The sequence below is a fragment of the Esox lucius genome, chromosome 2, assembly GCF_011004845.1.
Source record: "Esox lucius isolate fEsoLuc1 chromosome 2, fEsoLuc1.pri, whole genome shotgun sequence".
Lineage (NCBI taxonomy): Eukaryota > Metazoa > Chordata > Actinopteri > Esociformes > Esocidae > Esox > Esox lucius.
The window spans coordinates 26288078-26315243 of record NC_047570.1 but is presented as its reverse complement, the minus strand read 5'-3'; the positions used below and the strand labels follow the sequence as shown (position 1 = coordinate 26315243).

General features: G+C 43.3%; 1 protein-coding gene across 5 annotated transcripts in view; it reads right to left on the bottom strand.

Annotated features, from left to right (window-relative positions):
• Positions 1 to 1676: 1676 nt before the first annotated feature.
• Positions 1677 to 27166, bottom strand: part of tln2a (talin 2a) — a 103632-nt gene continuing 78142 nt past the window's right edge. For 4 of the 5 annotated variants that reach the window (XM_010891225.5, XM_020055376.3, XM_020055382.3 and 1 more), the window contains 36 exons: positions 26940 to 27053; positions 26707 to 26820; positions 26322 to 26456; positions 25744 to 25872; positions 25491 to 25593; positions 24885 to 25093; positions 23722 to 23841; positions 23339 to 23536; positions 22429 to 22568; positions 21570 to 21663; positions 21183 to 21272; positions 20868 to 20990; positions 20475 to 20618; positions 20158 to 20319; positions 19954 to 20094; positions 19616 to 19797; positions 18587 to 18719; positions 18337 to 18438; positions 17732 to 17902; positions 17365 to 17511; positions 16080 to 16181; positions 15746 to 15865; positions 15501 to 15647; positions 11676 to 11842; positions 11252 to 11435; positions 10888 to 11013; positions 10007 to 10123; positions 8509 to 8694; positions 8202 to 8309; positions 7994 to 8099; positions 7861 to 7866; positions 7293 to 7417; positions 5428 to 5616; positions 5113 to 5295; positions 4859 to 4984; positions 1677 to 4666 (listed from right to left, as the gene is read on the bottom strand). In XM_010891225.5, coding sequence (XP_010889527.3) covers positions 4538 to 4666; positions 4859 to 4984; positions 5113 to 5295; positions 5428 to 5616; positions 7293 to 7417; positions 7861 to 7866; positions 7994 to 8099; positions 8202 to 8309; positions 8509 to 8694; positions 10007 to 10123; positions 10888 to 11013; positions 11252 to 11435; positions 11676 to 11842; positions 15501 to 15647; positions 15746 to 15865; positions 16080 to 16181; positions 17365 to 17511; positions 17732 to 17902; positions 18337 to 18438; positions 18587 to 18719; positions 19616 to 19797; positions 19954 to 20094; positions 20158 to 20319; positions 20475 to 20618; positions 20868 to 20990; positions 21183 to 21272; positions 21570 to 21663; positions 22429 to 22568; positions 23339 to 23536; positions 23722 to 23841; positions 24885 to 25093; positions 25491 to 25593; positions 25744 to 25872; positions 26322 to 26456; positions 26707 to 26820; positions 26940 to 27053 — 4872 coding nt within the window. In that variant the 3' untranslated portion in view covers positions 1677 to 4537. The remainder of the gene's footprint in view (positions 4667 to 4858; positions 4985 to 5112; positions 5296 to 5427; positions 5617 to 7292; positions 7418 to 7860; positions 7867 to 7993; positions 8100 to 8201; positions 8310 to 8508; positions 8695 to 10006; positions 10124 to 10887; positions 11014 to 11251; positions 11436 to 11675; positions 11843 to 15500; positions 15648 to 15745; positions 15866 to 16079; positions 16182 to 17364; positions 17512 to 17731; positions 17903 to 18336; positions 18439 to 18586; positions 18720 to 19615; positions 19798 to 19953; positions 20095 to 20157; positions 20320 to 20474; positions 20619 to 20867; positions 20991 to 21182; positions 21273 to 21569; positions 21664 to 22428; positions 22569 to 23338; positions 23537 to 23721; positions 23842 to 24884; positions 25094 to 25490; positions 25594 to 25743; positions 25873 to 26321; positions 26457 to 26706; positions 26821 to 26939; positions 27054 to 27166) is intronic. The other variant, XM_010891226.5, reaches the window with a different exon arrangement.

Here is a 27166-nt window from a genome sequence, read left to right as displayed (position 1 = left end):
GCGAAACAAATTGAGAAGATCAGAAACGGGGAAAATACTTTTTCATGACGTTGTTGTTTGTGCTGACAGCTTTGCGACATCAGGTGTCACCCACCAAGAGATCACATCCATGTGTGATATAAGTGTCTCTGGTTGCAATATTCAAGGGTGCTTGCTGCTGGCATTTAGACATGATGTCATTAGTGTGTCATTTTCCCTATGTGGCGGAAGGCATGCTAAGGAGTCAGGTTTGGAGGGCGGTTGGAGGGAAGCGACAGTTAGCCTGCCCCTTCGAAAGACAACAGCTGATTCATCAAGTTTTATTGTGGTGACCTGTGGCACTATGCTCATCAAAAAAGCTTCACTGTCCTTGACTCCCAAAAGTTTCCTATCAAAATGTAATGAAGGAACACTTTAAATCCCATATAGAACAGGCTTATCAAGTGTCAATGCAAAAAAGATTTGGAAGAATTGCCCTACACCATTTAAAGGTTGAAGGCAATTTCATAAAGCTGTACCATTTTAAGCTTTGGGCTATTTAAAGGGACCATATAATTTCATTAGTAATCAGTGGCATCTCATACAGTAATTCCAATTTTCCAAGGATTCGATAAGTGTAACTTCATTTTTACCTATACATTACACCTTGAGTTGTGATTACAATATTGAGATCTCCACTTCCTGCAAAGAATTCTGGGTATTATCCTGAAAGAGCTAGCAGCTGTGCCACAATGTAATGTAAATAACCTCTCCGTCACATTTTAGAGCTGCCAGAATTTGCGCATGTCTCCACTCTAACCTAGACCAGCTGAATATAGCACAGGGCTCACTGCTGATTCAGAAATACCATCTACCTTACACCTTACTTACAGAAGAGCTGCTTAATGTTAGTAGACTGTCGGAAGAAGCACTTGTGCACAAATCAGGTCACAGTGGCTCAAAAGTATTCCCCCCTTGGATTTTCTACATTGTGTTACATCATGAAATAAAAATGTAGTTATTTAAAAATGTTAGTTTCATTTAAGTATTTTTAGAATTTATATTGTCAGAATAGAATCTACAAACACAAAACAAAAATGTTTGAACTCTCGACTGGATTGTGTTCCAGGCTTTGACTGTCCTACTCCAGGATGTTGACCTTTTATACTTTTAATCCACTCCAGTGTGTTTTTGACTGCATGTTTGGTGTCCTGCTGGAAATGCAACCTTCTCCCAGGTCTCTTGCAATCTTCAGATTGTCTTCCAGGATTTGTCTGTACTCTGCTACCTCACATTCTACCTCTAAGGCCCTGATGCGGAGCAGCGATGATGTGATGTTATGCTTGCCCCAAACATAGTGCTTAATGTTGAGACAATAAAAATACATTTTGGTGTCTTCAGACCATAAAATCTTCTTCCACTTGGTTTCAGAAGTCCTAGCGAGGGTGAATACATTTTGAGAACCACTGTATTGCTGTGATAGCTTGTTTTTAAATACAATAAATAGTCTGCTTCCTTTGTCATAGGTTCAAACAAAAATAGTCAAACCTCAATAAATATGTTCTGTGATTTGAGTTCCAGTTGGTCTGAACCTGAGAACAACAGCCTTTGAGGCCACTGGAATCAGACAAACTGTTTTGCTGGTACATTCAGGGAAGCTCAAGGCATTTCCAAAAGATACTCCTGTAGTCAACAAAATGACAACTACAAAATCCATAAAGACATTACTTTGAAAGCCTTTATTTTCAGCGAATACAAAAAATATGTTGTTTTCTTGTTGCCAGATAGTTTGTCATTACTTCATATCTTGTAGTATTGTCATTTTATTATCATTTAATTCATAATGGAACAAACATACAGGTAAAAACAGTTTCTCCCAACCTTTGAAACATGTCACACTACATTAACAGTGACAGCTATATAATCTCAATATCCTCATCACAATTATCATTCAAAAACTAATTCAGTGGCTTGAAAGAGGAAGAAAAAAAAAATTCCATAAAACTTCAGTGATTTACTTGTAACATACAATAACCGAATGACAGCCTAAACAACTTCAATCTGTCATATGTACATAGTTCAGAAGCATGTTGGTACATACCCACGGAATGCAGTACAAAAATGTGTTTTCTTCATATATATAATATACATACGTATTGTATACATATACGGATGGTACTTTTTACACAGTGACACATTTGTCTCTGCCTTCAAGGCCATGGGTGCAGCAGGCAGGTCGATGGGGAGGAGGTACATAGCTTATGGGACTGTACAATAGTACCAGTGAGAAAGCATGGAAAGGGCCCTGTGTTTCTCCCCCAAACAGGGAACAGACAGTCTTGGAAATGGGCTATGACAGTAAAAACCCTGGGCCCAACTCAATGATAATAACTACACTGCTCTGACAAGAAGAAGAAGCAGACCAGATGCTGTATGGACTACAGACTAAGGCACTAATAATAACACTACAAATACCAGATAAGCTTATGACAGAACCGTTCCAGTAATTGAACTGTAGAGCACAGTCACACACCAACACAGAGTAAAACATGTCTAACATGGACTGTGTGTTTATTGGGGGTTACTGTCCTTGTGCAGCTCAGAATACAAATATAATTCAGTGCATTCTATTTAGGTTTATTTAGTGATCCAAAAGAGTAATAGAACCACAAAGCCATGCATACTGACACTGCAAGAGCACAACTTTACCTCACAATAAGGCTTATATTACTAACCAAAACTCACTGACTGTCCATAAGACTAGTAAAACCAAACACTAGGACTACATCTGAGTACACATTAGGAGAACGGAATATGTTTGTTTTTGAAATGAGCATTTGCTATTCAACAATTCCAAGTAGTCCCTCCCAGTTAGAGTATGTTTTCCGGATGAACACAGCCCTGGCAAACATACTGGTAAATATACTTCAATAGTAGCCCATTTCATCTCTCAAGTCGTGCAGAGCAGCATTACAGTAAGAGCAAGGGATTTGACATTAAACAAGAGAATGGGATCCACTGTAGTGATTCAGCAGAGCCCTGTGAAGGCAATGGGGACTCCCTCCATGTGACACAACAGGGAGGGGAAACCATAAGAAGCACAGCACATTGTGCGTAGTCAGAGGTACCGCTTTGCATTCATTCAAAAGGTCTAAGGTGTTACAATACTACCGCAATCAGTTTGCAAGTTGGTTTAGGAGTTGTAGAGAAATTACACAATTTTCAACTACCGTTTGCCTGGGTTTTTCAATTAAAACACTCCCCCCTTCAATCAAATGGTCAATAAGAGCCGTTGTTTCCTACATTCAAATTTCTGCTTACAGTATATGTAAACCTTTCAGAAGTTAGGGGCCTCTTAAGTACCTAGTGTAGCAGATTGGAACAGAGCAAGAGATAGAGCATTATAAAATCGCACCCCATGCAGCTAAGACCGCTACACTGCACCCTACAGCATGGTTTAAATATTGTAACATCTGTTCCAGCTGTAGTGGGAACAGATGTTAGTGAGAACTGTATAGGGAAGTCTTTTAACTGACTCACCTTGGTCCAGTACAGCTGAGACAGCTTTAGAAGAGACGTATTTGTAGGAGCCATGAAACTTAAGCTTATTGTAATTGTCAGAGGAACATAACTTGCTAAAGATGTTACTCCTTCTGTAGTAACTCAACCTCCACATCGCTGAATAGCATTATACATTATAATGCATTATAAGAGGTTTGGTTGTCGTAAAGGGGTCCCTAACCAAGGGTTTAATAACACTTGATTATTGTCTAAAAACAGGAGGGTTACTTAGTGTCTAGAACACATGCACTGTATAGGAGGACTAAAATGTATTTGCAAGACAAAGCAGTCATTCCAATAGAAATGGTCACTAGTGTACATCCATACATTTTGTATAAGCTTTTTCTTTTATTTAGTATGGTCCAAATACCGCAACTGTCATATCTGTTGTTTGACAAGAAGGCAAGATATTGACCACAAGGAGCTATTAGTCTCCAAATGTGCAATACATGTGACGTTAAATGCAAGTTTTACCTATTAAATGCTGTAATTTATCAATTGGCTCATAAAAGGGAAATGATAGCGATGAGTGTGCGTGCTAAATGTCTACTGTACTCTATGCACCAAACATCCCATTCTGTCTACCTCCATGCAACCCCGTAAAATAATTTGAAATCCTCTTCATGTAGAGATTCAATGTTAACACTGATAAGGACATATAGTCAATAGATCTATAGATAGTCATTCAACGTTTTTGGAAAGTCCCATCAGGATACATTGCTGGCTGAGCCGCTACTAATGCTTTCCTTATAATGCTATTCGGTTCGCAGTAACTGACATGCAATGCATGTCAGTTAAACTGAAAGCAGCCAGGTCCTGGTGTAGTGGTAGGAGATCATTGTTGGTAGTTGAAGACCACAACTTCCGATGATGTAGGATGGACCCCACTGGGTATATTGAAAGGCCAACTTTGCCATGTTTCACACTGAGAAAGTCAATTCATACGGCCACTTGTGTGTGTGGAACATATAGATACCGTGCATGCACGCACAAACACACGGCAGCAGTAAGGCAGAGCTCAGTTGTCATCCTTCCGTAGTTCGCTGGGTAAGAACTTGTACTGCTGCTGTCTGATCTGAGCCAACTTCTTCCTGGCCTCCTCCAGCTCCCTCTCCTTCCTCAGCATCTCCTCCTGGGCTGCTATGATCTGAACACCAGGTAGAACCAGTACCAGTTAGATCACATCCCCTGACTGTAACATGCTATCTGGGCATGATAAAGTAAAGGCATCAGTCAGAACACATCTGATTCCAGTAAGTCTAGGCAAAACACTTTGCAGCCAGCCTGTTGATCTATATGCTAACATCACTGAAGAGTCTGCCAGAGCCCGGAGTCTCACCTGAGCGATTCCTCCCACAAACTTGGTCTTGACCACCACGCGGTCATCGTCTGCCTTGTCGAATGCCGCTTTCTGGGCTGCGCGCACCAAGTTGTCTGACGCCCTCTTCACTGCATTCCCAGCAGCCTGAAAGAAGAGGACAGTCCACAGTCATACCACACACACATTATGACCCCTAGCTGCTGCTGCTGCTATATTGGAAGTGTAAGAGGACCCAGGGTCAAGGGTCAGTTTGGTATTTATGGGTCTCGTACCTGTAGCCTCCTCATGGCCTCGGAGTCCTGATCAGCCTTGACCTTGCAGGCCACCAACAGCTGGGCAGTGGAGGCCGCCACCTGTTTGGCGGATGAGATGAGCTTCTCCTCGCTGGCGTGGCCCTGGACAGAGGCGTTAGCTGCCTCACACAGGTTACTAGTAGCTGCTGCAACCATCCTGGCCTGTAGGACCAGAACACACACAGGGGAAAAGGTTTCTAGACTTTCACACAGATTCATTGCGGCCATTATTCGTGATGGGACCGACGGGTTATCCCGAGGCTTTATTCACGAGGCATCTGTGTAAACACTTACCGCTGAGATAAGGCCCTGGGACCACTGGCCATCATCCACAGCGTTTGCTGGGATAGAGCCAACTTTGCCCTGAGCCACCAGCTCCCTCTGGGCAGCTGAAGCAGACTTGACCAGGGCACTTGTGGCAGCAGCGATGGACTTGGCTGCCTCCAGGATCTGCTCCTCAAAGTCCAGTGTCTCGTCGGCTTGCTGGGGGGGGTGGGGGGGGGATGAGAAGTCAACACTCAGACGTCAGAGTCAGCTCATTACATGACAAACAAATGTTTTTGGTGTTAAGCGTTATATCCAGCAAAGCGATTCATTTGGTCACTTCTGTACAGGCTGCACAACACAGAAACCTCTTGACGTGACATCATAAGCGGAAAAACAAAGCAAACCAGAAGAAACACGACAGGGTTTCACCTGCGCTGGACTGCAACTGCTGAAACCCTGATACTTATTCCAGAATACATTATTCTACTGTCTGTCAACCCAAGATCACACCCCCAGTTCACCCCCACAAAAAAAAAAACACACACACACACACACACTTCTCTGGCGCTCGCTCACAGACACAAACACTATAGGTCTGTAGACAGGGCGGGACACTGTAGGAATATGTTTGATATATAGTTGGATTGAATAACAACCTAATATATCAAACATATCAGACAGAGCCCTGCAGAGAAGGCTTCCAGGGTTTATAGTCTGGGTCTGATCAGAGATGTAAAGCTACAGGACACAAGGAGATGCTTCAACAGGAGCAACACTACGGAGGGGGGGGGGGTCAGTCACAGAGCAGGGAGCAGGGGTTTCCTTGTGAACAATGTGAATATAATAGGACTGGTACACCGACCCAGGTACAGACAGAATGTAAGTCATGGTACATTGGGGAAAAAGGAAAGTTGACACTACTTTTAAACTACATGAAGAGAAGCACCACAAGTGGACATTTAAATACACAGAGAATCCCTTTATGAATCCAACACTAGGATTCATGTCAACTGAACACTCCTGAATCTAAGTGTCAAAACTGATGAGAGAGTGCTTCTTTAAACAGACATAAACAGACAATGACACACACATTGATAAACACACCAACAACAACACTGACAATTATGAAGACAGAATTTGCTTACAGGATTTGTAATTGCTAGAATTTATGAATCCTACATATTTTATTTCGCACACAAAAAAACATGTAACCATTTTCAATTTTTCATATGCCACATGCCCAGGCAGGTCTTGGCTACTTTGGTATTGGCAACTATGTTGTGGACCAACCCAAATAAAAATAATTAGAATTTTACCCTGAGCGACTTACATCTAAAATTATTATTTTCAACTAACTGAGGGACTGTCAGTAAAATTGCACACTGCATATTCTACTTCTCTAACTCACCAGTACAGGCTGATTAAAACATATAGGAAATTCAAGTATAATAGGTAGATGCAAGGATGGTAGTGTGCTAGCAAAATCTGACTGTGTAACATATATTATTACATAATCTAGCGTATAGCCAGAGGATGGTAGTTGGGAAATGATTCACCTTCTGTAACCACCATGTAATGGTTGTTTTGACAGCTGCGCAATATCAGTTGATGGTCAAATTAGATCAAACGCACACCTTTAAAGGGTGGAGGCCCGAAAGGAGCTTAACATGAAAGGAAGATAGATGCCACACACTCACATGCTCTGACACATATCTTAATGAAATATGAACAGACAACCTAACAATCCCCGTAGATCGAAAACATTTTCTGTTTGTTTTTAATAAAGATGTGTGGTGGAGCATGTGTTTATGACTGTGCAGCCACTTATATTTTATTTCAATCAAAAGAATCCATACCAAGTGAGATGCATTATGGTTAATGTAGACTCCTACCTTGGGCTTGGCTCTTGGTTTCAACTGCTCCAGTTTTTTAGCCGCTGCTTCGATAGACGCCGCCGCCCCCAACAGTTCAGTCTCTGCTATCACTGTGGGGTCCTCTGGGTCCACCCACTCAGTGCCTGAAACACACGCAAGTCTGTTACCTCACACGTAGACACAAACACACCCAAGTTAAAACCTACGCGCCATGGCAGTGAAACGACACGGCATGCTTCACAACAAGACTGCACACACACCAGAGGGAGGCAACACATGACTCGGCATGCACAGCCAATCAAACGTGTTCAACATTAAAAGCAGCTTCCCGTCGGTGACATTAATACGCCAATGAAGAGCACCCACGCAGCAATTAACACTGTGACCTAACATCAAAAAGCACACTAAAATGAGGTGCGTGGCCGGACGGGTGGGTATACAAAACATGGTCTGTCATCGTGGATTACTACGCGGCCCCCAAATGGGACTGTTAAAGACGGAATGAATGACAGCCGACGCCGTGGCGGAGGGGTGGTAGTTACTTTGTATGAAGGGTGAGTCACAACCGTTTGCATTTCTAACTTACCCCCGTCTGTGGCAAAGAAGGTTTGAACATAACGTTAATAGAGCATTCAGGATACGGTCGTCCGCTTAATGGTAACTATGGCAGTGCATTACGCAGCCTGGCGCACCGAGGCGAAGGCAGCGTCTTCCCTCACCTTTCATGGCCTCGGCAGCCTGGATGAGTTCAGTAACAGCCCCAGCTACACGCTTAGAGTAGGCTGCCAACTGCTGCTTCTGCTCTGAGGTTGGCCTTTGAAGAACCTGGGTTAAGACCGAGCAGAGGTGGCTCAGGAAAACAAATCGGAATGATCACCATCTCAGGTCACTCGGGCACATAAGCAAGCGGGCACTGGTGTAACATACCAGTAGGACATGTTCAAGCAAGCTGATGTAACCTGTGGTACATTCTGCCCCATAGAGCAGCGCTCTGCTTCGTACGTCCTCATTCACCTCCTGGTGATAGGCTGCTTGCTGAGGGAGGGAGGGACGGACACACACACACACACACACACACACACACACACACACACACACACCCAGACACACCCAGACACACACAGACACACACAGACACACACAGACACACACACTCTGTTAGGAGTCGAACGTTTCACTAGACGGGGCAGGCTGTGGTGTCTGCCCTGAGATGGTTGGGTGCGTGGATCAGAACCTTGCATGTGGTGAGCATGTCGAAGATGGCCTTGCGACTCAGATTAGCGGTGGCTATGACATCCTCCTGTCGGGCGGAGTTCCCAGCTGCCACGGCTTTGGCTGTTGCCGTGGTGATGCCCTTAGTCATGCGGATGAACTCCTCAGGCGTGGTGGACCTCTCCGGGACGTCTTTAGACTGGAACACCTGACAAATTCAACAGGATTTTAAAAACATCATTGATTTTGGTCAATTCCATTTCAGATGGGTAGCAGACTAATGTCTACCTGAGCATCTGAAAAGAAAATGGATAACTACCAAATGGAACCATGCTCCCTCCTAATTATCATTAAGGTTTAGAATTTCTGTGATTTATTTGACCAGCTGACATAGAAAACTATATGCATTTTGACTAATATCGAGTAAGTGGCTAAGTCTCAAATATGGCATTTTAGTCAATCCTATTTCATGGCTTTTAGAAGAGGGTCACGGCTTGTTTTTCCACTCACAGGCTTTTATGCTTTACTGGATAGAAATAAAGTGGGCTAGATGGAGGAGAGATTGTGCTGAAATAGCAGTAGGCTGGATTAGATTCGTGCTGCAGGGATACACATGCGCCAAAGGCCGTGGCTTAGACCAATAGACCTGCCTAGGCTACAGAACTCTTCTGTACTGTCTATTTCAGATCCAGATAACATCTATTATGGTCAATTATCTTCTGCAAAGTAATAATGGAACATTACAATGTTTTCAATAATATGGTTTCTGTGTTCAGCCAAGACGTTTTTTCAAACTTCGACTTTTCCCTAATGTTGTCGCCCCCCTAATGTTGAAGCTCTCTCATTTCATGGAATTGCACTCCTAATTTGCTTTATTTCCCATCCTCATATTCGTGCCAGTAAGTCACACCCGCCCTGTTTGTCCATTTTTGAGACATAAAAGTTGCGATTTTAAAAGCTAATGTAATCCCCATTACGCTGCCATCTCCTATACTAAACAACCCTAGAAATAAACCTGAAATGTACAGCTATGTATAGCACCTAACAGGGCTATGTTCTGAAAGAAACCAACACACAAGCTGCACTGAACTATCCCAACGTTACATTGTTCATTGAGTTTTAACTTGAGTTTGTCTAATCTTGTAAGATTCTAAGACTCCAGTGGCAGTATCTGCACATCGAGGCTGTCCTGAGGGATAATGATTAGGCTGGGAGCTAATCACCAGAACAATCAACTAATGGAGATTAGTGGCTGACAGAGGAATACCAAAGGACAGCTGGGAAAATACAGGTCTTGGAACCTTTAAAAAATGTAATGCCTGTGTTGTAGCTAAATGGCTATGGTGCAATCACTACAGATGGGTGAAGATTTTAAGTATCAACTCTTTAAAGGCATGAATCCCAACGACTAAGTACGCGTTTAGGGCAAAAAGCGTAAGTGAGAGATGCATGTTTGCTGTCATTCGTCCTTATGGAGTGATTAAATGATTCATTTAATTCATTAAATGAGGCCTGCTTACTGTGAGCTCCTGTTTGATACATTCGATGGTGGCCTCCAGGGCCCTGGTCCCCCGCGTAGCCTCGTCCTCCACAGCCTTCACAGTCTTCAGCAGGGACGTCACATTGGTCACCATCACCTGGTGGGTTACAGGGATCACCTTCAACCACAGAGTACATTTACACATACCCAGAATATTACTTGTAAAATGGGGATGCTAGTGGCAGGGACATAGAAATATTTAGTGAACTGAGAATTGAGATAAGGAGTTAAAAAGGGATTTAATCGGGTTTTGTTTAATTCACGTTGCGTATTTATTCTCTAACCCAGTGGTGTCAAACCGGTTCCACAGAGGGCCGAGTGACTGCAGGTTTTCACTCTCACCTTGTACTTGATTGACTAATTAGGTCACTAATTGGTTCGTTTCTACCCTCACCTGGTTGTTTTTAGGTCTGAACTGGGAAACAATTTATTGGAAAAACCAAAAACCTGCAGACACTCGGCCCTCCATGGAATGGTTTGACACCCCTGCTCTAACCCTTTTGCTGATAGTACTTTATGTATGTAAATCATGACATGGTACTGAAAGACAGGGGGAGCACAACACCCATTCAAACATACCACAGAACAGTTTGAGCTGAAATACAAGCACTGCTGTTCCGCCTCCGTATAATCACAGACCCAGCATGCCTTTCCAGTGTACTGGAAGCCACAACACTCTTAACGCACATATCAGATTTAGGAGGCATCCCATTCACTGCCATGGGCTGTTGAAGGTGCAATGCTGGACAGAGACATTAATATATGCGCTGGGTCTCACTGACACACCTACCAGGAAGTAGAACCCCCTGGGTCTCACTGTCACACCTACCAGGAAGCAGAACCCTCTAAATTGTCCCCTACCTTGGCAGCACTCTTCAGCTGGTACATGGATGGGTCGTCTGCAGTCTTGCCGGCAGCACATTTAGTGGCTCCTATTAGCTCAGCCAGGGCCTTGGCTACATCTTTCACTGCGTTGATCAGAACCACCTAGGCAAGACACATACATATCAGCTTCTTAAGCCCATCCTATGGCGGGCACATCAAAAGTTCTACTGAAAAAGCTAGAGTACTCCTTACATTTAAAAGCAGTTTCTTTAAAGACAGGCTGCAGTAAGCTGATCCTCAAGTCAATTTATAATTGATTCAATTATATTAAAATTACCTAAAAAGTTTACAATTGAATGGCATGTTTACTCACAAACCACATATAAATGACTTATGTTACCTGAGTCTCTGGGTCATCAGAGCCGATGCTGGCGGCACCCAGTTTGACCACGTCAGTGAGCTGCGTGATGGTCTTCGCTGAGGACTGAGCAGCCTGGGCCAGTCTATCCTGACCGGATGCTGCTCCAGAAACCAACATTTTAGTGTCCTCCACCAGAGCCTTTGCTGTCTTCAGGATGTTTTCCCTGAGAGGGACGAGAGAGAAACAAAGAGAAAACTTGGTAAAATGTCCATAAAAATCTACAGATCATATCTTTCGACAGTTTTCTCTCATACCATCCTGCTAGATGACCCACCCAAAGATATGCCATGGCTAGTTTAACCCTTTAGAAAACGTAGCTCCATTTAGGCCTAAAGCCTGATTCCAGATTACTACAGTACCCAGTGCACACCTTGGCGTGTCACACAAACACAGTCTCAAGCACCTGTGATCAGCGAAGGACTCGTCATTCTCTGCGTTAAGTGTGCCAGCGGAGGCAAACATGATGGTGGTGTCCAGGTCAGCGATGATGCCAGATACCGCACTGGCAGCTGTGATGCAGGCCTGGGTGCCCTTATTACCTGCCTGTAGAGCCGATAGCACCATGGACACCTGTTGCGGCACAGAGAGAACATATACAATCGTTGCCATAGACATTTGGGGAAATGCATCCATACACAGTGTCACAAAGCTCAGATTAATGCATGGGAAAGATCTGAGAATCCAAGCAGTCAACGGAAGTCCATAGTGATGGTTGGTGTGGATTTATCTTCGGACGGACAGGTGTTTTTGGAACTGTTCTCCAGTCATTCTTTTGTATCATTTTGAGAGGTTTTGGTTAATCTTGTGGGTTTTTGATATTATGCTCTTTGCACTGCAAAATGTTTATTTATTTAGATTTATTGATGTGTTTGTCTAGCCGTATCAGACAGACAATAGGAAGTGGAGGACCACATGAATCAGAATGACAGCTACATGGCATGTTTATTTCCTTCAGTACCCACTCCGCTGAGTGAATATTTGAGTAAATCAGACTCAAACCTAATATGTCCATTCAAATCCAAGGACTAAGAAAATATATTTGAGTTCCCCTTACACATGAGTATACAAATAATGTTGAAAAGGCTTTAGTCCTGAGTATGACAGGGACATGGCCTGGGCAGCGTCCAATAACACGTTCTACAATTATAGAACACTACTTTTGACTAGAATGTTATCGGTTCTTAAAGGTGGTGCATTACAGGTGCTGGTCATAAAATTAGAATATCATCATAAAGTTGATTTATTTCAGTAATTCCATTCAAAAAGTGAAACTTGTATAATGTATATATTCATTCCACACAGACCGATATATTTCAAGTGTTTATTTCTTTTAATTTTAAAGATTATAGCTGACAACTAATGAAAACCCCAAATTCAGTATCTCAGAAAATTTGAATATTGTGAAAAGGTTCAATATTGAAGACACCTGGTGCCACACTCTAATCAGCTAATTAACCCAAAACACCTGCAAAGGCCTTTAAATGGTCTCTCAGTCTAGTTCTGTGGGCTACACAACCATGGGGAAGACTGCTGACTTGACAGCTGTCCAAAAGACGACCATTGACACCTTGCACAAGGAGGGCAAGACACAAAAGGTAATTGCCAAAGAGGCTGGCTGTTCACAGAGCTCTGTGTCCAAGCACATTAATAGAGGCAAAGGGGAGAAAAAGATGTGGTAGAAAAAAAAAGTGTACAAGCAATCGGGATAACCGCACCCTGGAGAGGATTGTGAAACAAAACCCATTCAAAAATGTGGGGGAGATTCACAAAGAGTGGACTGCAGCTGGAGTCAGTGCTTCAAAAACCACCAAGCACAGACGTTTGCAAGACATGGGTTTCAGCTGTCGCATTCCTTGTGTCAAACCACTCTTGAACAAGACACAGCGTAAGAAGTGTCTCGCCTGGGCTAAAGACAAAAAGGACTGGACTGCTGCTGAGTTATGTTCTCTGATGAAAGTAAATTTTGCATTTCCTTTGGAAATCAAGGTCCCAGAGTCTGGAGGAAGAGAGGAGAGGCACAGAATCCACGTTGCTTGAAGTCCAGGGTAAAGTTTCCATGGTCAGTGATGGTTTGGGGTGCCATGTCATCTGATGGTGTTGGGCTACTGTGTCTTCTGAGGTCCAAGGTCAACGCAGCCGTCTACCAGGAAGTTTTAGAGCACTTCATGCTTCTTGCTGCTGACCAACTTTATGGAGATGCAGATTTCATTTCCCAACAGGACTTGGCACCTGCACACAGTGCCAAATCTACCAGTACCTGGTTTAAGGACCATGGTATCCCGGTCCTTAATTGGCCAGCAAACTTTCCTGACCGTAACCCTATAGAAAATCTATGGGGGATTGTGAAGAGGAAGATGCGATACGCCAGACCCAACAATGCAGAAGAACTGAAGACCACTATCAGAGCAACCTGGGCTCTCATAACACCTGAGCAGGGCCACAGACTGATCGACTCTATGCCACACCGCATTGCTGCATTAATTCAGGCAAAAGGAGCCCCAACTAAGTATTGAGTGCTGTACATGCTCATACTTTTCATGTTCATACTTTTCAATTGGCCAACATTTCTAAAAATAATTTCTTTGTATTGGTCTTAAGTAATATTCAAATTTTCGGAAGTTACTGAATTTGGGATTTTCATTAGTTGTCAGTTATAATCATCACAATTAAAATAAATAAACATTTGAAATATATCAGTCTGTGTGTAATGAATGAATACAATATACAAGTTCCACTTTTTGAATGGAATTACTGACATAAATCAACTTTTTGATGATATTCTAATTTTATGACCAGCGCCTGTATAAGGAATACGGTGACATTTTCACCTTGGTCCGGGAGAGCCATCAAAATCAAGGCAAATCATAGAGGCCAATATGATACTGACTCAAGCAGAAGCAATCACATTCAAACAAACCTTGAAAATGTGTTTCCTCTTAAAAGGCTACGATAAAAGCTGGACACATAAAAGCAGAACAGTATCAAAGCAGGATACATCAAAACAGAACAGCAAATCATTATACGAAGTAGAAAGTGTGTCCACCTTTAGACTCCGCTCTTTGTTTCTACTAAGCCAACATACCAATGTTTCAGTATTGATTAAGTGACAGAGGAATACTTACCATGCATTATTAAACAGAAGTGAAGACCCTGGCTCTCTACCTAAGAATCTTTAACTATAATGCTGTTATTGATGTTCCTCAAGTATTTATATACATTCCTATAGTAGTAGTCAAGACCTTGGGACTAAAAGGTTCTATCTGCATAGTCTAGCCACCAGTCTGAACTGTAGTTAGTAGGCAGTAAGTAGTAGTCGGAGCAGTAATTATAACTAGAAATGAGAGAAGTAAATGTAGTGTGCCTGGCAGGCTGTTTATGTTGAAATAGTTTGAAGGTGGGACTGCTTAAGCATGCGGTCACATTGGTTTTAAGGATACTGTAAAGAGGGTTAATTAAGGATAATTATGCAAATTATGTCAATTAATATAGTCATGTTTAAGAGTTTGAAGTTGGGGTAGCCTAAACACGTGAACCAGAGTTAGTTTGATCTCTCTGGCCTGAATGTGGTTGTGCTTCCACACATTACGATACAAATATCTTTGCCTGGTTTGAAAGCATTCGTGGGTTTAGACCCCGCCTACAGTACATTGTTAGAACCTTGTCCATAGATTCTAAATCAGTCTGCCTGAAAATATGAGGGAAGTAGAAACACTTCACTATTTTAAAAGGGATCTTAAGACACACATTTTATCCTTGCTTAAAATTCTGATAATTTACTTCATTCATTTTATTAATTAATTCAAGAATGTATTGATTTCATTTTATTTTTTAGATTTTACTTTGCATTATTTTATATTAATCAATAAGTATTTATATTCTATATATTCTATTTTTTTTTTTATTATTATTGGTTAAGCACTTTGAAACACATTTTATGTAAGAATTGTGCTACATTAATAACACAGAATGAAGTTAATCTTAATATACACATCTTAATAAGGCCAGAATTTGGAACGGGTTTACTGGCCATTCGTGTATATGGCTAATGGTAACCAGGATTAGAGGTTACACAGCCATTTATAAGTGACATTTGTAGTTAAATTCAAGTAATTAATCAACATTCGATTCAGCAATTCAGGACTTTTCATTACCTAATAACAAATTAAAAAAGGTATTGACCCCAAATCCGGTGTGGTCAACCAGGTAATGTCCGCCTACAGTACAATACCTTCTCAGTGACGGCACGGGCACAAACAACAAGCTCTCTCTTTGTGTAGCCGTCAGAGGGGGTGATCTGCAGGGCTCCAGCCTTCTGCACCAGGAAGATACAGCTATGACCCAGGTCCTGGACACGCGTCTTGATCTGAAAACCAATCTGGAGGGGAACAAAATCGGGATTGATTAGAAAAAGCCATAGAATAAGGATGGATGGAATGACTGCAGGATGGGACCCAATCGGTGGTGGTCGGTCACCTCGGGGGGTTCAGCAGTGTGCGCAGCTAGGCGTCCCTGGAGCGCTAACTGGCTGTAGTCCGTGGTCACCTGGGAGGCCAGCCCCCCCAGCTCCTCAGGACAAGTCACCGACTTGGTCATCTGGAGGACAGAAACATTGACATCAACACAACACTGGATCCTTGAAAGGAATGAGGAGACCAAGAAACCACAAAACATGGACCACCGGAAAGTAATGACCTACGCTCCACAAAGAGCATGGGGGCTTCATGATTGGATGGCAAAAGACTTACTGATAAATTGATCTAAACAAAACCAGTAAAACAAATGGGTACTTCCATGTGAAACCTCTTACCATTTCCTGAGCAGTGACAGCAATGGCTTTGGAGAACTTCACCATGGTGGTCTGGTAGTCAACAAATGAGCCCTCTGGTTCTGGAGTAGTTCCCTCATCCAGCTGAGAGGAAAAACAACACATAAACCACACTCTTCAAACCAAACACAAACCTTATTTCACCAGAGACTCAACTATATTTAACCGAAAAGAATGCGCTTATTCACCATCTAAAATCACCTGATCAATTGGTTTATCTCTCTGCCTTTCTGTCTACATCTTCTTTGTATCCATTTTGCCAGCAAACTGCAATTGGTTCTGTGAACAATCCCATAACATTTGTTAACGTGCAGAAAACGCTCTGATAACGGTCCAATTTTCGTGTTTTAGGGACATGTTCCCAACTGACTGTTCTCACAAACTTACAGTATTATACATTCTAGTAAACTTTAAAAACCTGACAAAATGTGTTCAGGGAACATTCTTGTTATATCAGGTTTATGGTTTTTGCGCCTTTGAAGAAACATTCTCTAATAATTCTCAGCACAGTTTGCATGTTACTGGAATGTATGCCAGTACATAATACATTCTAATTAGATGTTCATAAAAACCAATTTCAGTTTGCCGGCTAGCATCATATTATAATAAATAGGCACATCTAGCACAGTCAGTGAATCTACTTTCCCTAATTAGAAACCTGTCATTATTATGTGAGCCAGTCTACATCAGACATACAGAAAGACACACATGACCTCCAAACCCGGTGATTAAAACAAAAATGGTTTTTTTTAAATGTCAGCTTCTGGGGCGCTTGGTGAGATGTATAAAGTAATTGATTGGGGTACACTAATGTTATAACCTTCCCTGCAGACACAGATTGAAGAATGCCATTATCTCAATGGATTATCTCAACAGATTATCCACATTTAATCAAGTCAGACACATTCATTCAAATTTAGAGCTCACAGTAATGTACATTAATTATTCATGACATAAGCTGCAGCAAAACTGCAGGCGGATTCAAAGGCAATATTTAGAATGTATGCATGTCTGAGATTCCACACCTTTCACAGAGCACAGAAAAAAAGAGGGGGAGGAGAGGTAGAACGAGACGTTCAATGAGTCATGTTTACATTCCAGGCATCCTCTTCCTACACAGCCATGTTGATTATTTATAATGCGACTGATAATTATATAATGGCAAATGCCTTCAATGCATCTCATTGTCAGCCTTACGGCAGTATTTTAACCTAGAGCTGTGTCGCTTCTCCCAGACACTTCCAGTCGGAAAGGCCCCTCCACTCACCCTGCCCATGGCCGCTGCAATTGAATCCACCATGCCCCCTACCATTCCCCCCTCGCTGGCAGCCTCATTCAGGGTCACCATGATGTCATCCACAGCCTCCGTCATCAGCTGGGCAGCCTCTGCTATGGCATCGTGGGTATGGGAGGCCTGCAGGCAGACATCTGGGTGAGTTTCTCTACTTTTAAGATTGAACTTAGAAAAGGCTCCCTCTCATTATTGTTCAAACAACAGATGTATTCGTTGTTTGGGGAAATGTAATTGCCTAATCCATTGAAATCAGGAGACTTTGAACACTTTTTGAATCCAGTCAATGAAAGTCGCTGGGCAACCTGTAATGTGTAATGGTGATGGACTTCTGGAGCTGTACCTTGGGGTTCCCGCCACCCTCTTTAGCGGCATAGAGCATCTGCAGGGCAGATTCTGCCAGGGTTTTAGTCTGGTCCAGGAAGGTCATCTGCTGCTGGTGGTCCTGCAGCTTGGAGGCCACACCCACAGACGCCACAATCAGAGGCTCAAAGTAGCCAGCCAGCTGAGTCACCTAAGATTGACAGGAGTCAAGGTTAAAGGTGAAGACGTCTGACCGCTGTTCCAGGTCATTTTGTTAGGTGAGCTCAGAATAACTGATCTTGGAATGCCAGGGCAAGTGAACATAAATGGACATAAATCTTTCCCTTCCAGCACTGACTTTGCTGATTGCTACATCAATGAGTACATTTTTGCCATATACATTTTAGTGATGTAGCCGTAAAGAATAATAGGAGGGTATTTCAGCGTTACATGTTTTCCCACCTTGTCATCTTAAGATGAATGAGCTAAACGGCAAGTTTCTACACATAACACTAATGACTAACAGCATAAATCTATGTTGTGCATCATGAAAAAACGAAATAACCTGAAACACAACCACTGACTGAAGCTAGCTGGGTGATATACACAATGAGTAAAAATGACCATGCTGCTGCAATTAGAGACCTTGTGTCCCAGCTCGGCAGCCTGACCCCTGGCGGCTGTAGAGATGGGGTCGATCAGGTGGCCAATTTCTTGTACTGTGGATGTCAGCTGCTCTTGCAAAGCCTGAAGGGAAGTGAGATGAATCAAGCTGCTTTTTCACATAAAATATACTGTTTGTCCTAATAAGCGGTGGATCTACAGATCCAATTGGAAGGGATGGAGAGAGGGACAAAGAGGTTGCTTTTGGGTTAGTGCTGAATTGGTTTAGTACCTCCAGCGAGATGTCATCCCTGCTGGCAAGGTTCTGGCTGACTGCAGCTAGCGAAGCCTGCTCTATGTCCCGGATACATCTGTTGATGTTATCTATGGAGTAGTCACACTCCCTTTGGCCTGGAGCCTTGTCCCTGAGAGGGAAAAAAGAACCAAGAAAAATATTGGCAAGGTTTCCATTGACATGCCAAAAATAATCTTGCAACATTTGTAATGTCAGAGGCAGATAAACTGAATAATTGTTCATCCTTTCGACAAGGCAGAATTCTCTTTCTTTTCCTGTTGCAAAAAAGTATAGTGAAAACCATTTTTGCAGAAATTATGGCGATAGAAAAAGTCTGGAAATAATCCTACTTTTTTAATGTAACTACTGTAGATAACATTTCTAGTTGCCTAAGCTACTACTCTATGAAATCAGTAAAGCTACCGAAATACAAAGATAAAGTATCTCAAAATAAATACTGTCTTGACTTATCATTGCAATTAGAAGTTTCATTATCAAATAAATTCACATCACTAGGCCTACATTAAGTGCAAGTAACCAGAACACAGTTACAGGCAATAAAGTAGGCATATACACATTTTTAGCATGGCAAATACTAACAAATTCTTCCACTCTAACCATTGTCTTTTGCGGGCTACCATAGACAAACAGATTGATGAGCAAAAATGTGCCAAATATTTGGAAATACTTCACTTTCTTCAATGTTATTTGATTTTGTGAAAAGTCATGAGGTCATTAAGTCCAGCAATTATCAACACAACACAGTTCAATAGAAAAGCACAATGGAAAGTTCCTATGCAAACAGTAAATATCAAAAAAAGGTTATGTAGCCAGAGACCTTGACAAATGCTATGTTTTGACTAACCATGAGTAGGTTTACAAATAGTCCTAAGCCAAATCAGCCCGACAAGGTGTACATTATTTGCCTTGCCCATCCTCTGAAACTACCTATTCTGAATGAATCATTTATAACGGATTAAGATGTCTACATTGAGTCCAGAACATGCGTGATGGTCTGTGACTTACCTAATAGCTGTAATGAGACCTTTGATAGAGTCGGACACTGTCCGGGAATGGCTCGCCAGGACCGACCAGGTGGGTGGGTCTTTGGGGTTGATGACCAATGAACGAGCAGTCTTCAGCAGGTGTGTGGAACTGTCCAACATGGAGCGAGTTGAAAGGAGGATGGGCTCCTGTGCAGCAGTGCCCTGCACACAAACACATGGAAAAGCTCCCTGTCAATCACACCAATTGTTTCACAGAACAAACAATTTTTTCTACAAGTTGATTGTTACTCAAATGTTTGTAAGATTTCAGTATACGGTTTCATGCTTAGCAACGGCAGACAGTTTGTATAGTTATACCTCATGGCTGATTTTAGCAGGGATGCTGGCAAACTCTGGATTAGAAGCAAACGCTGTGAGGTTCTCCACAGCCTCTATTAGAGGAGCCGTGGCCACACGACACTTGTTCCTGTTCTCCTCAGAGAAATCACCATCCAGAGCCTGGAGAGAAACACACATTAATACACATCAGGGGCCAGTCTTAGGGAGACAAAAAAGTTTTACCTTTATAGTTTTGACCAGGTTGGCTGTGCTGTTGGCCACTTCTTTGGCAGACTGAACAAAGTGCCTCTTGGCTGTAGGATTGGCTGTCTTGGAGGAGGCCAGACGACAGGCGTTGCACAGAGCTGATGTGTGCTTCGCTACAATGGTGGCGGATGATAGTACCTGGAAAAACCCACCATAACAGATCAGATGAAGGAAAAGAACCACTACACAACAGAGGTGAGGTTGCAGCTGCCAAATATGCAAGGATCCCATGAAATCAGACCAACTTCAATAAACACTAAATACAAACAAACCTGTGTTATGTCCCAACTGACCTGTGAGGGGCTGCTGTTTGGATCCACAAGGTTCTGACAGGCTGTCTGGATTGCCTGATTGGCTCGTGCAAACTGGATGGGGTCAACCAAACCCTGATGCCCTGCCTGGCTGTTGGGGTCAGACACGCCCACCAGGTAGGAGGCCTGTCGGGAGAAGGGGAGGGGGGCGGGTGTTGTCAGACGGGACCAGACCAAAGCAGAAACATTAGTTTGTCTCAACAAACAGAAGGTCCCCACTCCTACTCCTTTGATAGCACAAAATCTCCCTCCTGCAAATAGAGTGAGTAACTACAGCGATCAAATAATATATGATTATAGTCGAGACACATTATTCATTGGTGGGGGGGGGGGGGGGTGGGGGGGTTTCAGGTACAAAGAAGAATATGAACTCACCTGTCCTGCGGCCTCAGTCAGGCCACACAGGGCTTTGGAGGCCACTCCCACGCAGTCACCAAACGACAGCACATCCCCCGTCTTACAGTTCTGAGAAATGCCGGCCATGGATTCTCCCAGGACCTGGCAGGACAGGGGGAATGAGGGGAGAAAAACAGGAGAAGAAAGGAAGGGATTACAAGTTAAGCTGGTGCATTCCTCAGCCAGGTCGCCTCACTCACACCCATCTCCCCCTCTCCATCAGTCCGGGTACACGGGAGGTAGCGGTTACGTGGGTCACTGTTTGGCAGCTCTCCGGGTCGTGGCCCTCCCTACCTTGGAGTTCTCCATGACGCTCTCGATGCAGTCAAAGTAAGAGAGATCACTGACTGGCTCGTTGGGGTTGTCCAGCATTCCTTTCACTGCCTGAGTGATGAGAGGAAACATGCTTTTAACACACAAAGAAGGGAGGAGAGAACCTTGATTACATTCAGTCAACTACAGAAGAACAGATCATTATTGGGGAGGACACATTAACTTACTGGAACACTCCCAAAACGCGAACGTTTATTAAATGTAACATTTAATCATAGGGAACTTATCAATGACTTATTGTTGCTAATATCCCCTAATTAGGAAAAAAAACTGCATTCAAAAGGAAGATTATTGCTACTGGACCACAGTTATCATCAGCAAAGCTAATGTTATTGATGATCATAGTACCTCCAGCTCTCTGAGGGCATTGTCACACTCCTTCTGTCCCGGGGCCTGCTGTGTGGCCAGCGTGATTAGCTGGTTAATGCTCTCTGTCACCGCTCTGAAACGCGGGAAGAGAAGGAGAACAGAGAGAAAGAGAGGGGAGAGAGCGAGCGAAGTGAGAGTAAGAGAGAGGGGAGAGACAGACCGAGAGAGAGAGACAGACAGAGAGAGAGAGAGAGAGAGAGAGAGAGAGAGAGAGAGAGAGAGAGAGAGAGAGAGAGAGAGAGAGAGGAAGAGACAAATGGAAAGTAAAAGAAAGAGGGAGAGATGGAAAGAGGTTGAGACAGAGTTCAAAATGAGAGGCACTTAAACCAGCGTTCCGCTACATTACACAAACACAAGGGCCCAAGCTCCATTGGCTCCAAATCTAATAAGGTGTTCTGGGTCTCTCTCCTTCCTTCTACTCGGGTCCTCCTCGCCAGGCTTCAGTGAGCCAGTCAGACATTCCAGTCCGACGCCTCCCTCCCTCCGTCTATCCTAACCTTCCAATTACCAGACGGGAAATCAACAGTCTCCACAGGCCCTAAGGGAGGCTGGGTCTACCACTCAGGGGGACACGTCTGCTGTGAAGTGCAGCCCCACTGGAGGTGTAAGAGTAGGGGTGTAAAGAGAGTGCGCGCGCGTCACACGAAAAGCCTTCCAATTTCATAAGGCACAGTGAAATTCCTTATTGCTTTGGCCCAAGCAGAAGTGTATTGTAACACGATGCCAAAGGTTTAATGAGCTGCTGGAGAGAAATGTGCCCTTGTTCTAAATCCCAAAACGACCTAAGAACCAGTCAGCAGGTGTGGTGTTGCGTGATACCATGCAGTCGGGTAGCTACCTCGCTGCAGCAGCCAGCAGGTTCTTGGCATTAGCAGCACCAGGGTCTACAGACAGAGACTTGGCTGCCAGGAGCAGCTTGCTGGAAGCCATGGAGATGTTCTTTAGGTTCCCTATCACCTGGATCTGGTCATCCTTCCTCTGCAGAATCCACAGCAGAATCAGGACATTATTATACGTTGTTAGCACTCACAAAATCTATCAATCAGAAGTCAGACAAAAAAAAAGTATAATAACATTCTGCTCTTTGAGATCTGATCCATTTCATATTGTATTAGGACATATTGCCCTAAGACCAGTGACACTGGCGAAAAGTGCTGAGCAACTCTCTAGCTTCTCCAAAAATGTCTATAGTTACTCTCAAATTCAGTTCTAAATATAAAGAGAGTTGTTAATCTGCGTCATGCAACACATTTTCTACTTCCTCCGAGAAGTGAACCACTCCGAATTAAGAGCAAGGCAGCCCGAACACAACCTCTAACTGTGATCTTATTAAGACTCAGAGCACCGGTATTTACTGTATGACAAAAGCTAACGAACAGACAGTTTGCCAGGTTCTGTTTCATGACGCCAATCGGTGAACCAAAAGGTGATGAGAATTACATAAGTCACCTAAAAACAGAAGAATTCAGTTGTCTGTGGTGCCTCAGTTGCGTTCAGTCGGCGGAAATGTTGGTCAAGGGCTGGGGGTCCTTCCCGTAAGGGACACCCAGCCATTCCATTTGTTTTATATATTCCAAAGTTATTACACCTGATCCAGGTTGACAAACTATCAAGCCTTTGACTACGTAAATCTGGAGAGTTCATTCAGTGCAACAACAACAACATCATCTAGAAATATTTGTGGTCCCAGATGAGAGTTTTGAGAACAATTTGCCATGTTTAGAACCACACAGACAGACTACTGGGACCTGGGTGTGTCCGGCCATCTCGATTCCGGCGTCCAAGAACTCATCGAAGTCTTCGCTGAACTTCCCAGACGCATCTGCAAGCTGGCCGCTCGAACCTCGAGAGGCGTGAACCACATCCCCTGCTGATTGGTTCAGATCTGCTGCCGTCTGGTTCAGATCGGTTTGGGCCTCCTGGAAAGACTTGGTGGATGGAGGAAGCTAGAGAAAGAAGTGAGCAAAACACAGTCAGTTTTTCAGTTGTGATGGATTAGTGATTAGCCTGAAAAACCTTTATTTAAATGAGACCTGTTTGACTAGGCATCAGCTTCAAACTGATAAGAGTGATTGTCTGAGGTAATCAGCGGCTTTACTTGAGATATGATTCAATAAGAGCTAAAACCCACCGTTTCCACCAGCAGTTTTTTGCTGGCCTCTCCGATGCTCTTGAGGGCCATGTCTACATCCTTCTGGCCAGGCAGGCAGTTAACACAGTTATTCAGCGAGTGGGACACAGCCTTAGCAACCTTAAACAGAAAACAGGTGCGTGTGAGAACGCATGTGTGGCTGCGTGTTTTCGACAGCAGTGATAATGTTGAGTTACAATCAAAATCTAAAATGCTAATGAGCCAAGAAGCAGAGCGGAGAAATTGATGTTAGTAATTTGCACTTCTGTTTCTAACAGAACATAGGCCAACCAATTAGTCTTAGTCTCTGTGGGGCCAACAATAGAACATGAGTCATGCTGGTGAAAGTTTTACTGACTGCATAACTAGGACTAACACCACCTGAGAACATGAAAGGGACACAATTGAAGCATTTTATTTGTAAAGATTTGAAAGAGCTAATCAAAGACAAATTCAAGGACTCACAATTGATTTGAATGGAGTCCATTTTAAAGCAAAACCGAGTATCAGTGGCATTTAAAATGGGTCCTAACTGACTTGCAAACGGACACAAAACACAACACAAGACATTGTTCAGTCTTTCCCTTGTTAGTTTATCTCTAGTACCATCTAGAGATGTATAATTTATTCATCATGCAGGAAGGATATGGGAAGAACTAGGCGTAAATGTTTTATGTGTGCTTAGGCTGTAAATCTGCTGCTACTGTAGATTTGGATCAACAAGAATACTTCTTGTCCAGCTAGGTTAATAGATTCTTAATAGAATCTAATTTGTACAGTTGTAGTTATTTTTTACAGGCAAGTAGTCAGAACTAGCAATGGAATTTGTGGAATCACTAAAGAAACAGTTGACTTTGATTTGACCTTCACCCTAACACAAGCAAGACTGAGTTGGTGGTGAATTACAACAAATAGCTCTTTGTTCCTGGGAATTTAAGGCACAGCTGTTGAAGTCAGATGTTATCAGCGCTTTGGATGTTAAAGAGCGTCAGTTTAACAACAGATTGTTGTTATATCTACGTATCTTGTCACCAACAAGACGATAAATGGAGAGCCTGGATGTTTGTTAGTCTCAGATTCACACTCTGATTCAGTCTTGAGTGAAGTAGGAATCAACTGTTGGAGCAGTACAGTAAATGCTCCCGGTGTCAGGCCGGCCTAACCTGTGCTAGCCTCTGCTGGCTCTCTGCGTCGCCGGGGGAGATCAGGGCCTGTTTGGCCTCGTGGATCAGCATGGCCGAGCCCTCCATAACATCACGGGCCGAATCCAACATGGCCGCTGCTGATGATGGGTCGGTAGTAGAGGCTGCCACACCCCTGGCTGCCTGGGCTAAGGTTTTCAGAGCCTGGGCTGTCTCTCTGGCTGCTACCCCTAAATACAGAGATACAGCAAAGTATCAAGCACCTCGGTCTGAATCAGTCATTTAGCACATGTATTTACAGTCACTGCATACAGTATACTCTGTTTTAGCTTGCATGGGAATAAAACCCACAACTGCACAGTTAAGCAATGTCACATCACATTCTTTTGCCTTAAGGTTCTGTGCTAGTTTCAATAGAATACATGCTTTATCTATCCATCTATCGCTCTCTACTGAGCTTGCTTCAGGATATGGTGGAAATACAGTAGTAGTACAGTAACTGTGTAGTGTTCTTATTTAACAGTATTACTGCCATTATAGTGGGTAGGGCAGTAGTACAGTACCTGTGTAGTGTTCTTATTTAACAGTATTACTGTCATTATAATGGGTAAGGCAGTAGTACAGTACCTGTGTAGTGTTCATTGCCCTGTGCAGCACAGGTGAGCAACTGCGCCATGGATGATCCCACCGACTTAGAGTTGCTGCCCAGGTCCTGAGCACACTTCTCCAACTGCACCGAGGACACAACACCACAACATACAATCATTTTATAACACACTTAGTAGCAGAAAAAAACAGTTATCAAATTGAACAATAGAATAATTTACACATATTATTTTTTTTCTCCAATGAATCCAAAATATTTCAAAATCTCCCTAACTGATTCTCCAGGTAATGGTTTCAGCTGCCGGTCAACGGCAGCCATCTTGGAGTCTTGCAGCTCACTCTTCAGAGTCTGGACGGCTGTGAGAGCTGAGTCAATCTCCATGGGGCCACAGGCTTCATGGGCCTACACACCACAGAGAGCAGACCAGTGAATTAGTAACTCTAGACAGCCTTTAATCCATCAAAGACACTCATACTAAATACCTGCTTTCAGGAACTGTCTAAGCCAAACAGCAGGGTATAGTGACAGGTAGGTGACTAGCACGACTTAAGTGTGGTGGGTATAAAAAGTAACCACCCCCTTTCAAAATGTTAAACTTCTGTTGCCTAACAGTCTGAAGTGAATGCATACAATCTTGACTTTTCCCTGCATTATTTACACGCAGTAACCCACAATATGCAAGCAAAAAACATGATAAAAAAAAACTGAAATGTCATAAAATGTAGAGTAAAATACCCCTTTTGGACACTGAACAAGCCAATCGGCTTTTATCTGTGATCAACTGTAGTGACTGTATTTTGAAAGGGCGTGGTGACTTTCTACACCCATTGTTTGTTTCCTAGTTTGTGTACCTTCTGTGCAGCGGTCCTGAGCTCTGCCAGGCTGGTTGCCAAGTTCTTTGCACACTGACCCAACTGCATGGCAGCAGCCTGGTCCATCACCGTGGGAACAGACGACTTCGCTGATGTCACCATCTTGCTGCCAGGCTGTCCCGGGAGAAATATGAAGCATGTCAAAATCCTAAGAAAGATCAGGTTTTATGCCTGATATATTTGTTATTTAATCTAATACAGACCAACCCAATTATTAATGACCATCAAGCAGTAACCTCTTGAATAACTGACAGGCTTGGTAAAGATGAGTAATCAAGAGATGATAATTTTTCTGAAAAACATTCTGACGGACACTGTATGCAGCTTTCAAGTGCGCGTGCACACAATGTTACTAGCTGTGTACCTGTAGAAAGTTCTGGCTGGCGATGATGAGGGCTAGCTGGACACTGAGGTCTTCAGGCTGGGCTTGGCTGCCTCTCACCCCCTGAACCAGCTGGGGAATGTGGTCAGCCACTGCCTAAATTCACACACACATAGACCACATACAAACAGTAGTCAGTAACACTTTCCATACGGCTGTAGTCAGTAACAGTTTTTTATAGGCCAACAAATAGTGTAATGAGACAATCCTAGTACCTTGCAGCTCTGCACCAATTGCTGGTGAGCGGCAGTGTTCTTGTTGGAGGCTGCTGCATTCTGGGAGGCTGCAATGGTCTGAGTGGCGGCGGCTGCAGCTTGCTTGGCAGCATTCTGTTGAAAGATCAAGCAACACGGCAGGTATCTCTCACCACTTGTCCAATCAAAACCTTCAAATGACACGTTAGGGTGGTTTCCATTCAGAGCTAGGGGTCCTCAGGTGAGAG